The sequence below is a fragment of the Geotrypetes seraphini genome, chromosome 4 (assembly GCF_902459505.1).
Source record: "Geotrypetes seraphini chromosome 4, aGeoSer1.1, whole genome shotgun sequence".
In the NCBI taxonomy this organism is placed as follows: domain Eukaryota; kingdom Metazoa; phylum Chordata; class Amphibia; order Gymnophiona; family Dermophiidae; genus Geotrypetes; species Geotrypetes seraphini.
In genome coordinates, this window is record NC_047087.1 from 284807488 (window position 1) to 284820964 (window position 13477).

At 41.7% G+C, this 13477-nt stretch overlaps 1 protein-coding gene across 2 annotated transcripts in view; it reads left to right on the plus strand.

Moving 5' to 3' along the window:
* ARHGAP19 (Rho GTPase activating protein 19) overlaps positions 1 to 13477 on the plus strand; it is a 118329-nt gene that overhangs the window by 74256 nt on the left and 30596 nt on the right. For both annotated transcript variants that reach the window (XM_033943242.1, XM_033943241.1), the window contains exons 6-8: positions 3397 to 3483; positions 4709 to 4771; positions 10597 to 10809. In XM_033943242.1, the coding sequence (XP_033799133.1) occupies positions 3397 to 3483; positions 4709 to 4771; positions 10597 to 10809 (363 nt within the window). The remainder of the gene's footprint in view (positions 1 to 3396; positions 3484 to 4708; positions 4772 to 10596; positions 10810 to 13477) is intronic.

Genomic DNA, 13477 nt, shown 5'->3' on the forward strand with positions numbered 1-13477 from the left:
CGTACTTCCACATGTTAGATGTTATGTCTTCATGGTCACATGACATTGACGGTTCATGTGATCCCATTTGTATGCCTTTACTTTAGTATTCCACAGTGGACCTTAACAACAAAATGGTCCCAAGCCATGGGATCCCTCTCTGCTCCAGTTTAATTTGCCCCAGATCTACAGCACTCTCCAATGGCGGATAGTAGCACAAAATCCGTATTTCCAGGCATGGTAGACCTTTAAGCAATGAGGCTTCAGAAATAGTCTTTCCCCTGACACATGTAATTTTCATCTATTCTTGCATTTTTTGCAAAAAAGAGTAGGGATTGTCCCTGAATTCCTTCAAGGTGCAAGTGGTAGCTTTGTCTTTTCCTAGTGAAAATTAAGGATGTGTCCTGGGATAGGAGGCAATGTTCAATTGTGGATTAAGAATGGTTATCGGACAGAAAACAAAGGGTAGGGTTATATGGCCATTTTTCTCAATGGAGGAGAGTAAATAGTGATGTGCTGCAGGGATCTGTACTTGGGCCAGTCCTATTTAACTTATTTATAAATGATCTGGAAATTGGAACTATGAATGAGGTGATTAAATTTGCAGATGACACTAAACTGTTCAAAGTTGTTAAAACGCATGCGGACTGTGAAAAACTGCAGGAAGACCTTAAGAAATTGGAAGACTAGACATCCAAATGCAGATTAAATTTAATGTGGACAAATGCAAAGTGATGCACACAGGGAAGAATAATTCAAATCATAGTTACCGGATGCTAGGGTCCACCTTGGAGGTCAGCGCTCAAGAAAAAGATCTGGGTGTCATTGTGGACAATATGCTGAAACCTTCCACCCAATGTGTGGTGGCGGCCAAGAAAGCATAAAAGACGCTAGGAATTTTTAGAAAAGGGATAGTAAACAAGACTAAGAATCTTATAATGCCCCCGTATCACTCAATGGTGTGACCTCACCTTGAGTATTGCATTCAGTTCTGGTCTCCTTATCTCAAAAAAGATATAGCGACACTAGAAAAGGTTCAAAGAGTGACCAAGATGATAAAAGGGATGGAACTCCTCTCAAATGAGGGAAGACTAATGAGGTTAGGGTTCTTCAGCTGAAAAGAGACAGCTGAGGGAAAATATGATCGAAGTCTACAAAATACCTGAGTGGTATAGAACGGGTACAAGTGGATCGATTTTTTTTATTTTTATTTTTTTTTAACTGCATCAAGATTTACAAAGACTAGGGGACACTTGATGAAGATAGAGTAATACTTTTAAAACCAATAGGAGGAAATATTTTTTCACTCAGTTAAGCTCTGGAATGCGTTGCCAGAGGATGTGCTAAGAGTGGTTAATAATGTAATGTAGCTGGTTTTAAAAAAAAAATGTGGATAAGTTCCTGGAGGAAAAGTCCATAAACTGCTATTGAGACAGACATGGGAAGTCACCACTTGCCCTTGATCAGTGGCATGGAATGCTACTACTATCTGGGTTTTTGCCAGGTACTTGTGACTTGGATTGGCCTCTGTGAACACAGGATACTGGGCTAGATTGACCAGTGTTCTGATCCAGTAAGACTATTCTTATGTTCTTATCTCAGGTGAATATAATTCAATTTTTGCACTTCTAGCAGTGTTACCCAAAGTGCACCTTACCTTTGTCCTTAATGCCCTGGTCGGTCTGTCATTTGAACCATCGCAGCAAGCTTCTCTGAAAGATCTGGTTTTGAAAATGTTTTTTTTCTGGTCGTCATTGTTCCAATTTCAACAGCATCAGCAATAAAACAGCAATTTTTTTTTATTTTGTTTAAAGTTTTGGAAATGGGTGTCAGGATTCTCAGCATATCTTCAACATTTCTCTTAAGCCCAGTATTGAGGATTTTTGCCTAACACCACCATCTGTTTTCTCTCAATTTTTTTCCCCACAAACTGTCATTAGAATAGGCCAGTTCTTGATACACTGCTCAAAACAGTCCACTACAGAGTTCCATCTAATATCTTGTGGGAGTGTTAGCTTGGTTCCATCCATTCTTTTCAGAGCTGCTGCAGCAGTAAAATGATTGTCATGGAAGTATTTAGCAATTTCAGCAATATTAGTCTTTATTTCTGGGACATTGAAGTCTTTAGCTAGAGGGGCAGCAAATAAGCACTGCAACCATATTTCATTAACTTGGTATTCTCTTATGCTCTTCAAAATTTCTTCTCCTCTTGGGTACATTTGCAGCATTGTGTGTGACTAAACTGTGTACTGGGCATCTGAATTTTTGATCATATCTGCTGTTGCAATCTTGACAATCTTCTATCCAAGCCATATACCATAATCGTATGCCTACATGAACACAAACCAAGATATGTATAGTATGTCATGAACCCTAATTAAAAAAATTGTAAATCCTGGACATAGTTAGGCTCTTTTAAATTGTAAATCGCTTTGAAATCCTCCTAGGGTATATTAGTAATCCATAATTACTAATGTAATGTAATTTTTTAGTCAGGTAAGTTTCTGAATTGGCAGGCCCTGTCCTGCAGGGATCCTTATTTGTCCTTTAGGGAGGATTCATACTGTATTCTCCCTTTTTTATGTGAATCAAATGTTTTCGCCCTTGGTGTTCATGAAGAAGGGGGTGTTGGGGTCATCTTGGAAGTTTCATAGATTGGATATATGCAGGGTATCATGTTATCTGGAGGTGATACATTTCTTCTGAAAATCTGATAGACTCTTAGTCCTGCATCATGGGCTCTACAAAGAAGAGGCAGCTTCTAAATTTGTCTTGGTGTGATTAAGCCTGCAATAAATTCTCCAGTGGAATATATTTATTGCAAGTGGAATCCACTTGAGCGTTCCTGGGCAGAAGCCTGAGCAGTTGCATAAGAGATCATTTACAGGTTGGAGGTTTGTATTGTTTCACAAAGTACAGTGACAACCAAGATTAATGTTATGTCCTGGAGCAATAGTATCTTTGGCAGATACATTTTGCAAGGGGCATTATCTTCTCCCTCCCATCACATTGGTCTGGATTGGTCTAGCAGAATGAAAAGGAAGGTGAAATTTAGGCTTAATGGATAACTCCTTTCCTTGAATTTTGTTAGACCAGTCCATGCCCACCCTGGAAGATGTCAGCATTTCATGGGTTTCATCTCTGAGAGTGCCTACTCACTCTGTTCTTGAAGCTAGGTTTTAAGTAATGTTTCCTTAGGGTTTATGTAGTAGTGTATAAATGTTTCATGGCATAGCTCTGTTTTGGCAATATTATTCTGACAAGTCCAGGCTGCACTAACCTTTATACAGATATCACTGGAAGAACCAGCTTCTCTGCCTCCATCTGTTGATGCGGAACACAAAACTGGTATTGCAAGAATCAAGGAAAGAAAATTACAAGCCTAAATTTCACTTTCTTTTGTGTTTCTCTGAGTAGTTGACAGCAAATGATCTTCAGGAAAACATTTCAAAGCTGAACAATGGGATGACATTTATGATAAAACACTCCCAAAAGCTCTTTAAGGTAGGTATTTGATCAATATTTTTTTTTTTTATCATCATTCCTTGTTTTCATAGTTACAAAATTTTTCAGTAGTTAAAATGTTTGTTCTTTAACATAATATTTTCTGATGTCTCATTTACATTTGTGTAAGCCACACTTCTAAGTCCATGCTCTATATACAGCTAGGGCTACTTTTCAGTATTACAGAACATTGATAAACTCACTGAGGTTCTGGACCAGAATTCTTATGATGTGGAACCTCAAAAGCTGCAGGCCCTGAGAGGATCACACTCATAATTTTTCCATTTCATATAGAATGTCTAGACGTGTGTTTTTGCACTCCTGACAACAGATGGAGACAGTGAACCATTGGTATGATATTGCCCAGTAAGGAGTCCTGCCCAGCCTTCATTTCCCATTTTTCTTGTCTCTAGCATATAGTAAACTAGCATACCTTCATGCGTGGAGTTGAGAGTAGGTCAAGCAGAACTATGAGGTCCACAGTAGCGAGTTCAGGTGGATTGCTCTCTCCTGAAGAGGGTGAAAGAGAATTAGGGTCAAATGAGAACTTTTGACTAGGTTGATTACCAGTCTTAGAGCCTGAAAAACCATTTTTCTTTCCCCTATACCTCCATTTGTTTTTCTATTGCTCTGTCCCCTCTCCTGCTTTTTAGTAGGGCCAGATTGCAGCAGAAGCAGAGATGGAAAAGATAGGGAATAGCATAATTTGCTGTGTAACCGGATAGTTTAGAAAATATATTAGGCATTTCAGACTTACCAAATTTGCATTATGTTGTCTTCCTGTAAGTAGTAAATATAATGATTGTAACCTGCCTTGAACTCTACTTGGCGAGGATATAAGACCACATATAGCATAAACAAGTTAAATATTTGGACACACTGCTCTGTTGTTCCATATGGTTCCAAATTATTACCTATCTTTGTATACCTAAGGCTTCCATTTATCTTTTTAGGGAAAACATTGACATATATACTGTTCCTTCTGTTAAAGAGTTGTTAACCCTTTAAATTGTTAAGAGAGCCTTGTACACGTGTATTAAGATTAGTTTTGAAGAGCTCTATAATTGATAAGCAGCAGCCTTTTCTTATGTAAAAGGAAGCAACTATTTGGCGGGCCAGGAACATTTCCCCCACAATCATTTAGTATGTAGACATCATTTAGAAAAAGGTGTCTTCTTAATGTTGGTGGAGAGGTAAATGCAGTTCTTTGTTTTGTTTTTAACAGGCACCAGCATATATACGAGAGCACTCTAGATTGCAATATGGATCCAGATTGCATGCATCAAAGGTAAGAGCAAGATGTTTCACCTTCCAACGATCTGTGCTGATATGTTTATATTTCACAACAAACAGGCTGAATGAAATACAGTTTTAATCTTTTGGCCAGTATGGGCTGGTGGCTCTGCTCACAGGCTTTGTCAAGGGGCATGCCTCTCAGAATAGCTTCCTGGATAATTATGACAATGGATGCCGGCCTGTTCAGCTGGGAGGCTGAATGCAGTGGATGCCCAATCCAGGGGCATTGGGCAGCCTCCTGATGGAAGTGGTCAATCAACAGATTGGAGCTTCGAGCCATTCGATTGGTGTTGCAGAAACTGGAGAAGAGTCTGAAGGGACCAAGAACACACACCATAGAGGCACCAAGAGCGCGCAGTTCAGTGGAGGCCCACTCTCTGTTCCAGTGGGCAAGTGTCATCTTTAGGCTCTTTCAGCAGCACATGTAGCAGGAGTGGACAATGTCCAGGCCTATTTTCTCAGTGCACAGACACTGGATTCAGGAGAATGAATGCTGTCTGCCACAGCATTCCAAGCCATTGTTCATCGCTGGGGTCATCCAACGTATGATCTGATGTTGACAGCAAGAAACAAGAAGGTGGGACTGCTTCTTCATTTGAAAGTTTCAACCCAGAAATGTAGGTCTGGACTCTAGTTAAGCCTTGGCCAAAGAATGAGTTTTTGTATGTGTTTCCTCCATGGCCCATGTTAGGGTGAGCACTCTACAGAATTGCAGGCCATCTGGGAAAAATCATTCTCATGACACCAGATTGGTCACACAGACTGCGGTATGTGGATCCTAGTGCATCTTCAGAGAGGCACAGGTCTCAGACTGCCAATGCAGCCGGACCTTCTTTCTCAGGGGCCAGTGGTCTTAGAAGATCCGGATCACTTTGCTCTTGCAGCATGGCTCTTGAGCATGAGGCATTAGTACACGAAGGATACTCAGAGGTAGTGATTGCTACCCTTCTTGGAGCCAAAAAGCCTACAACAGTCTCTGCTTATTCTAAGGCATGAGAAACCTTCCAGCACTCGTGTATTAAAGAAAAGGTGGAGCCGTTCGCTGCTCCGATTTTGGAGGTGGTAGCTTTTCTCCAAGCTGGCTCGACAAGGATCTTACATGGGCGTCCCTCAAGAGTCCAACACGCAGGACTGCCTTGTTTCAGGGCTCAAGAACACAAAGCTTCCTTGGCATCTCATCCAGACATAGCCAGGTTCCTAAAAGAGGTGCTGCAGCTCAGCACTCCCTATGGTAAAACACCTTTTTCCATCATGGAACCTTAATGTGGTTTTGCAAGGCCTCAGTCAGGCTTCATACAAGCCGCTGAAGGAAGTGTCCTTGATGGATCTTGCATTCAAGACAGTTTTTCTCGTGGCAATTACTTCAGCAAGAAGAGTTTTAGAGCTACAGGCTCTTTCCTGTAGCCAGGCTTTTCCTTAAGATCACGGAGGCTGGAGTTTCTGTGTGCACCATTCCATTCTTTTTGCCAAAGGTTGTTTCATATTTTCACGTCAATCAAGAGGTCAGATTACCGGTGTTCCAGTCCACAGAATCTAAGAAGAAGGTTCTGAAAAAGTTGGATGTGAAGAGAATCCTTCTATGATACCTTGAGGGTACCATTGAGTTCAGTCTGTCTGACTATCTTTTTGTGCTCACCAGTCAGACAAGACATGGCACACAGGCGTCCAAGGCCACTATTTCTAGATGGACACTGAAGGGCCATTTTGTCAACATATATTGCCTGTGGAAAACAGTCATCCGTCTCTGAAGCATGGCTTCTTCATAGGTGGACTCTTGAGTGGTCTCTCCAGAGGAGAGTGACCTGGTCCACTCTACATACATTTTCCAAGTTTTACAGAGTGAATGTAGCAGCAAGGGAGGACTCTGCCTTTGGGTCCTCAATGCTGCAAGCCAGCACAGAGGTCCTGCTCTAAATATCTGGGACTGTTTTTGTACGTCCTACCTATCCAGAATGACACACCTATTGCACTAGAAAAAGAGATTAGGTTCTCACCTTGCTAATATCTTTTCTAGTAGATAGGTGTCTCGTTCTGGAGCTCCGCCCTATCAGTCATCTCCTGCACCTGTCTACTGTCTCAATTAGAGAATTCAAGTAGAAACTGAAATTTGGATGGCAATCAGACCTTAAGGGTAAGAAGAATTTATTGCTGCAACACTTTGGGGTACTGTTTGAGCTCCATAAATGTTTCTGTTTGGTATGATTATTTCAATATTTTGATTGTTCTATGGCAGTGTTTAAAATGTTTATTATACAGTACTCTCCCGATATTCACGGGGGTTCTGTTCCAGGAACCCCCGCGAATCTCGAAAAACCGCAAATATGGTTTTTCATGGAGGAGCCTGAAGAGGGCAGCAGGGGAGCAGCCGGAGCGCCGCGAGTGCAGGAAATCACTCGCGGTACGCTCTGACCACCTCTTCCTGCACTAAGTTGGGCCTTATCCAATCAGGAGCTACTTTGACATGCAGCTCTTGATTGGATAAGGCCTGACTTAGTGCAGGAAGAGGCAGTCAGAGCGTACCGCAAGTGATTTCCTGCACTCGCGGCACTCCGGCTGCTGTCTCCTGCCTCTCCCTCTGCCCTCTCCTTGTCAGCGGTTAGTGGTCGGAAAATATTGCAAATGACCGGGACCGCATACCGCCGACCACGAACGACCGGGGGAACACTGTATTTCAGAGCAGAACAGAGTTATAGTTTGGGGAGTTTCCCTGTACCCATCCTTCACATGTGTCTCTATATAGGGCTATCGCCTGCTTTGGTACAAACTGAAGGGGGCAGCAGAGCCCTCTAGTGAAGGAGGAGGTGTTGAAAAGTTGGAATGGATTCCTTCTGCATGGCTCACAAGCATGAGGAGATTACCCATCCATCCAGAATGACACACCCATCTACTAGAAAAGATATTAGCAAGGTAAGAACCTAATCTCTTTTCATACATCCACTAAAACTTTGATCAGCTCTAAAATACTGCTTAAAGAAATATGTTTTCAAAGCTTTCTTAAAATCTCTCTGTTTTCTTCTTACATAGCTCTAAAGGCAAAGAATTCCACAATTTTGGACTTGTAACAAAAAATTGTTGAATGAACAATATTTTTCTAACCTAACATTTTGAATAAATGGAACATCCAATAGATAATGTAGGGCAGTGTTTTACACCCGTGGACCGGCAGAAATAAAAGAATTATTTTGTGGACCGGCAAACTACTAGGACTAAAATTTAAAAACTCAGTTTCCACCCAATCTCCGCAAGCTCGGTCATCTCAGTAACTATAGAAAAATAGACAAATATAGTGCAAAATATAGACAGCAGATATAAATTCTCAAAACTGACACGTTTTGATCACTAAATTGAAAATAAAATCATTTTTCCTACCTTTGCTGTCTGGTGATTTTATGAGTCTCTGGTTGCGTTTCCTTCTGTCTGTGTATCCTTTCTTTCATTTCTTTCTTTCTGCATTCAGGCCCAAGAATTGTCCCTTTCTATTCTCTCCCTCTTTCTTTCCTATGTCCTTAGTGCCCCTGGTGCCTCCTTCCCATGTCTTTAGTACCCCCAGTGTCTCCTTCCCATGTCTTTAGTGCCCCTTCCTGTCTTTAGTGCCCCCTGTGCCTCCTTCCCGTGTCCTTAGTGCCCCCAGTGCTTCCTTCCCATGTCCTTAGTGCCCCTTCCCATGTCTTTAGTACCCCTTCCTGTCTTTAGTGCCCCCAGTGCCTCCTTCCCATGTCCTTAGTGCCCCTTCCTGTCTTTAGTGCCCCCAGTGCCTCCTTCCCATGTCTTTAGTGCCCCCAGTGCCTCCTTCCCATGTCCTTAGTGCCCCTTCTGTCTTTAGTCCCGACTCCTCCAGAACTGCCCAAAGGCTTAAACTAGCCTTCCCCTCTCCACGCGGCATCCACTATTCAGGCAAACTGGGAAAATCCCTTCTCTTCAAAATCACAGGTCTTTAGAACGACCTCACCTCCCCGCTGCGGAACCTGAGCTCCCTTCAGTTATTCCGCAAACAACTGAAAACCTGGCTTTTCAGTAAATTGTAGCTCTATCCTTCCCCCCTTTCTCTCCCCCCTTCTACACATAAGTTCATGTAATCCTTTTTCTTCTTCTCTACCCACTATTTTAAGTTCTTGTAAACCGTGTCGAGCTCCATTCTCATGGAGATGATGCGGTATATAAACTTAAGGTTTAGATTAGATTAGATTAGATTTAGTGCCTCCTTCCCATGTCCTTAGTGCCCCTTCCTGTCTTTAGTGCCTCCTTCCCATGTCCTTAGTGCTCCTTCCTGTCTTTAGTGCCTCCTCCATATCTCTTTAGTGCCCCCAATGCCTCCTTCCTATGTCCCTTTCACTGCCTTCCACACTTCGTCCCACCCCCAACCCCAAAGCCAGCCTGCCTGTCTACCTTTCTTCCTCCCTCCCTGGCCAAAGCCAGCCTGCTTGCCTGCCTATCTCCTTCCCTCCCTGTCGCGCAAAAAAAAAAGCCTCCCTCCTTCCTTTCTCCTGCTCTTACCGCCCTGCTGCTGCTGCTAAAGCCTACAGGAAGTCTTCTTTCTGACGTCAATTCTGAAGTAGGAGAGGACGTTCTGGGCCAGCCAGGCAGCAATTGGCTGGCCCAGAATGTCCTCTCCGATGTTAGAATTGACGTCGGAAAGAAGGCTTCCTGTCTGCTTTAGCAGCAGCGGCAGGGCGGTAAGAGAAGGGGACCCGGGGAAAGGAAGGAGGGAGGGATAGGAAATGATCGCCTGCCCCGTTGTCCCCGAGCACAGCTTCGGGACGCTGTCCCGAAGCTGTGTGTGGGGACAACGGGACAGGAGGTCTGAAAATGGACCTATGGTCCCCTTAATCTTGCTATCCCTGCGCGGACCGTCAGAAATTTCCTGCGGACCGGCGGTTGAAGAACAGTGATCTAGGGTAGATCTCGATGCTTGTGTAGGTTGGTAAATCCTAAGGCTAACATCAAAGAAATATTTCCTGACAGAATTTTAAAGATCAATAATAACATTTTAAAACAGATTCTATCCTCAATGCAATTCTATCCTCAATAGGAAACCAATGCAATTTCTTTAAAACAGGCGATGTATGAGAATATTGAGAAATTCCAGAAATCACCCTTGCATTTTGAGCTACCTATAGTGCTATCCCCATTTAGTATGTATATGGTGGGAGGGGGAGGAGGGGGTTATGAAAAGTGATAGGTAATTACAAAAATATTTGGAAAGGGAGGGAGGGGAGGTAATTTATAGTATAAGATGACTAGAGTTTCAAGTGAAGAATGTATATTAAGGCTTGATTTATTGTACACTTGTTTTTATACTTTAAAAATGAATAAAGATATATAAAATAAAAATACAAATGGTGTTTTGAAATTCTAATCCATTACAATAATCAAATGATGGATAAATCATATGGAAATTTTCAGATGATAAGAATTCCTTGACCTTATGTACCACTTTAAGCTTGAAAAAAACCAGACTGTATTATTTCTAATCTAGCAGGATGAAAAGGAGGCTGAAATTTGATTTTACCTGCTAAATTCTGTAGCTAGGCATGTTGACAGTGACCCTTCAGGGTTTTCTTTTTGGGGGGGTTTTATTCTGGCTTTCGCATGAGCATACTGACTAGTTCCAGGCTTGTACCACTCCTTAAGCTCAACTTTTCTACCTTCATCTAATAAAGGAACATGACCCATTGGTCTGGACTAGTCTAGCAGAAATCAAGGAAAGGAAATTAACAGTTAAAACCAAGTTTCACCATTTTCATGGAATAGTTAAAGTTGAAATTTCCTAAAAATCTGTTTAATCTCCTGAACCTGATTTTTCTTAAATCTTTTTAGGATGATCTGGATTTGTTGCCTTCTCATGGATGCATGGATTTTCAGCTGCTAAAGCCTCAGAAAAGGAGCAGAGTAAGCTCATGCTCCTCCTCTTCTACAGTCAACACATTCCAAGATGACACACAGCAGCGGACGGAAGAAGCACTGAAAGAACTGTTCCATCATGTCCACAATATGCCAGACTCTGCTAAGAAGAAGAAACTAATCAGACAGGTACTGGGATAGGCCAATGCATTCCATGTAATGTGGTGATTGGGTCTGGCCAGATCTAGTGGGTACATTTGCAGATTACCACACTGAATTAAACTGAAGGTGATAACAAGTACAAACTAGTGTTTACATGTATGTCTAGGGCTTCTGGTCTCCTACTGAATCTGTCCCTTCCCATGGAATTTGCAGGTCCCTGTGGCTTTCTCATGATAAACAAGAGATTGAGCTTAGCCGGAACAAGAAAATGCAAAGTTGATAAAGGCAGGTTGTTCACCCTCTCCAAGGTAGGGAGAACAAGAGGGCAGAGTAAGCTCATGTCATTGTAAGGGGATGAAACTGAAAGGGGATAGATTCCATACGAACATAAGGAAGTTCTTCTTCTCCCAGAGAGTGGTAGAAAACTGGAACACTCTTCCGGAATCTGTCATAAGGGAACACACCCTCCAGGGATTCAAGACAAAGTTAGACAAGTTCCTGCTGAACCAGAACATATGCAGGTAGGGCTAGTCTCATGGCGCTGGTCTTTGACCAGAGGGCCGCCATGTGAGCACAATGGACCACGGGTCTGACCCAGCAGCGGCAATTCTTATGTTCTCCCACAATCCAAATCTCGCCTCACCAACATGCTAATTACACAGTAAGAGAAGGCGGGACATGGCTGAACATCCTCTGCTGATTGTGTTTTTGCTGCACATCTCTAGCTTGACTCATTTGGTTTAAATCTGTAGTCGGGTCTTGGGAAGCAGAGAAGAGAATTGGCAGTACAACATGCAGACATCTTCTCTTGCCAGGTGATTAGCACAGGGGAGAAGGAGCAGGTGACAAAGAAGTACAGTATATTGGGGGAGGGTAGTTATGTGAGATGAGGGCTTAGGTGTAATGAACGTGGGGAGCTGTGAATAAAAGGAATTCAGGATAGCATGACAGTCTGGATTTGGGGGGAGTGGAGGTTGTATATGTGGATGCCTGGGATAAGGATGAGAAAAGACTGAGGGTGGAAAGAAAGAGTAGATGTGAATTGCTTGTTTACTCTTTCCAAAAATACTAGGACTAGGGGGCATGCAATAAAGCTATTAAGTAGCAGATTTAAAACAAAGTGGAGAAAATATTTCATCATTGAACATGTAATTAAACTCTGGAGTGTGTTGCCAGAGAATATAATGAAAGCAGTTAGCTTAACGGGGTTTAAAAAAGGATTAGCTAATTTCCTAAAAGTCTATAAGCCATTATTAAGATAGAATTGGGAAAATCCACTGCTTATAATCATAAAAGCATAAAATCTGTTTTATTCTTTTGAGATCTTGCCAGATATTATGTGTTTGGTTTGGTTACTGTTGGAAACAGGATACTGGGCTTGATGAACCTTCTGTCTGTCCCAATTTGGGCAACTCTTATGTTCTTCAAAAGGAGAATAGGGTGAAAAGTTGGAAAAGCTAACAAATAACAATTAAAGTTAGTTTCTGTTTTGGACAAAACATTGCCAGTGAGTCAATCTGTTAAAAATTTGGGAATAGTTGTAGATCTGTCTCTATCCTTTGATGTTCAGGTGAATGATCATTGTAGAAGAGTGTTTATTTTATTTAATATTCTGCCTTTCTTCATGGAATAAGAAGGCAGTGAACAATATGTGGGGAGTGTGTGTGGTATGGTGGTTAGAGCTACAGCCCCAGCACCCTGGGGTTGTGTGTTCAAATTCCGCACTGCTCCTTGTGACCCTAAGCAAGTCACTTAATTCCCCAGTACCCCAGGTATATTAGATAGCGTGTGAGCCTGCCAGAACAGATAGGGCAAAAATGCTTGAGTACCTGAATAATTTGTAATCTGCATAGAATTGTAGGATACAACTTCGTTCACTCTACACAGGGAAAATATTTATAACAAAAAGTCAGTCCAAATATATGTATAAAGTCAAAACAAGACCTGACTATACTGAAACCTAGTGCTGAGAGAGTGAAGATGTTTTATAAGGTATGCTCAGAGAAGTGAAACTCTGAAGTGGGGGTGAAAACCCTCTCTTAGGGTAAGAGTTTACCGTCCAATCATTGCATGAATAGTTCAAAATCACTCTCTGAGAACTAGTAAAAATCATGAAAAAATTTTCATTTTAATACTGTTATCAATGTAATGTAAATTAAAAAATTCTGATATGTGATAAATCTCACTGGATCATAAGTATACTTGTCTTTTAGATATAAACTTATGTCTCTGGGGGTCTCGACGTGGCCCCGTTTCGTGGTCTGCTTCAGGAGACCCAAAAATCTTTAAAGCACACTGTAGGCTGTAATGAGCTGTAGTAAGCTGTAAGGCATTTCAATAAGAGAAAATCGTTTGCAGGATCAATGAGATGATCTGAAATACAAAGGTTTCTATCAATACATAGCACAGACAGTACTAGTTCTCAGAGAGTGATTTTGAACTATTCATGCAATGATTGGACGGTAAACTCTTACCCTAAGAGAGGGTTTTCACCCCCACTTCAGAGTTTCATTTCTCTGAGCATACCTTATAAAGCATCTTCACTCTCTCAGCACTAGGTTTCAGTATAGTCAGGTCTTGTTTTGACTTTAGAATTGTAGGATATGCAGAATATAAATAAAATAAATATTCAATGGATAAGAAAATCAAAGAAAAAGGAACACCCATTATTTTGATAGGAAAGAGGAAGAAGCAA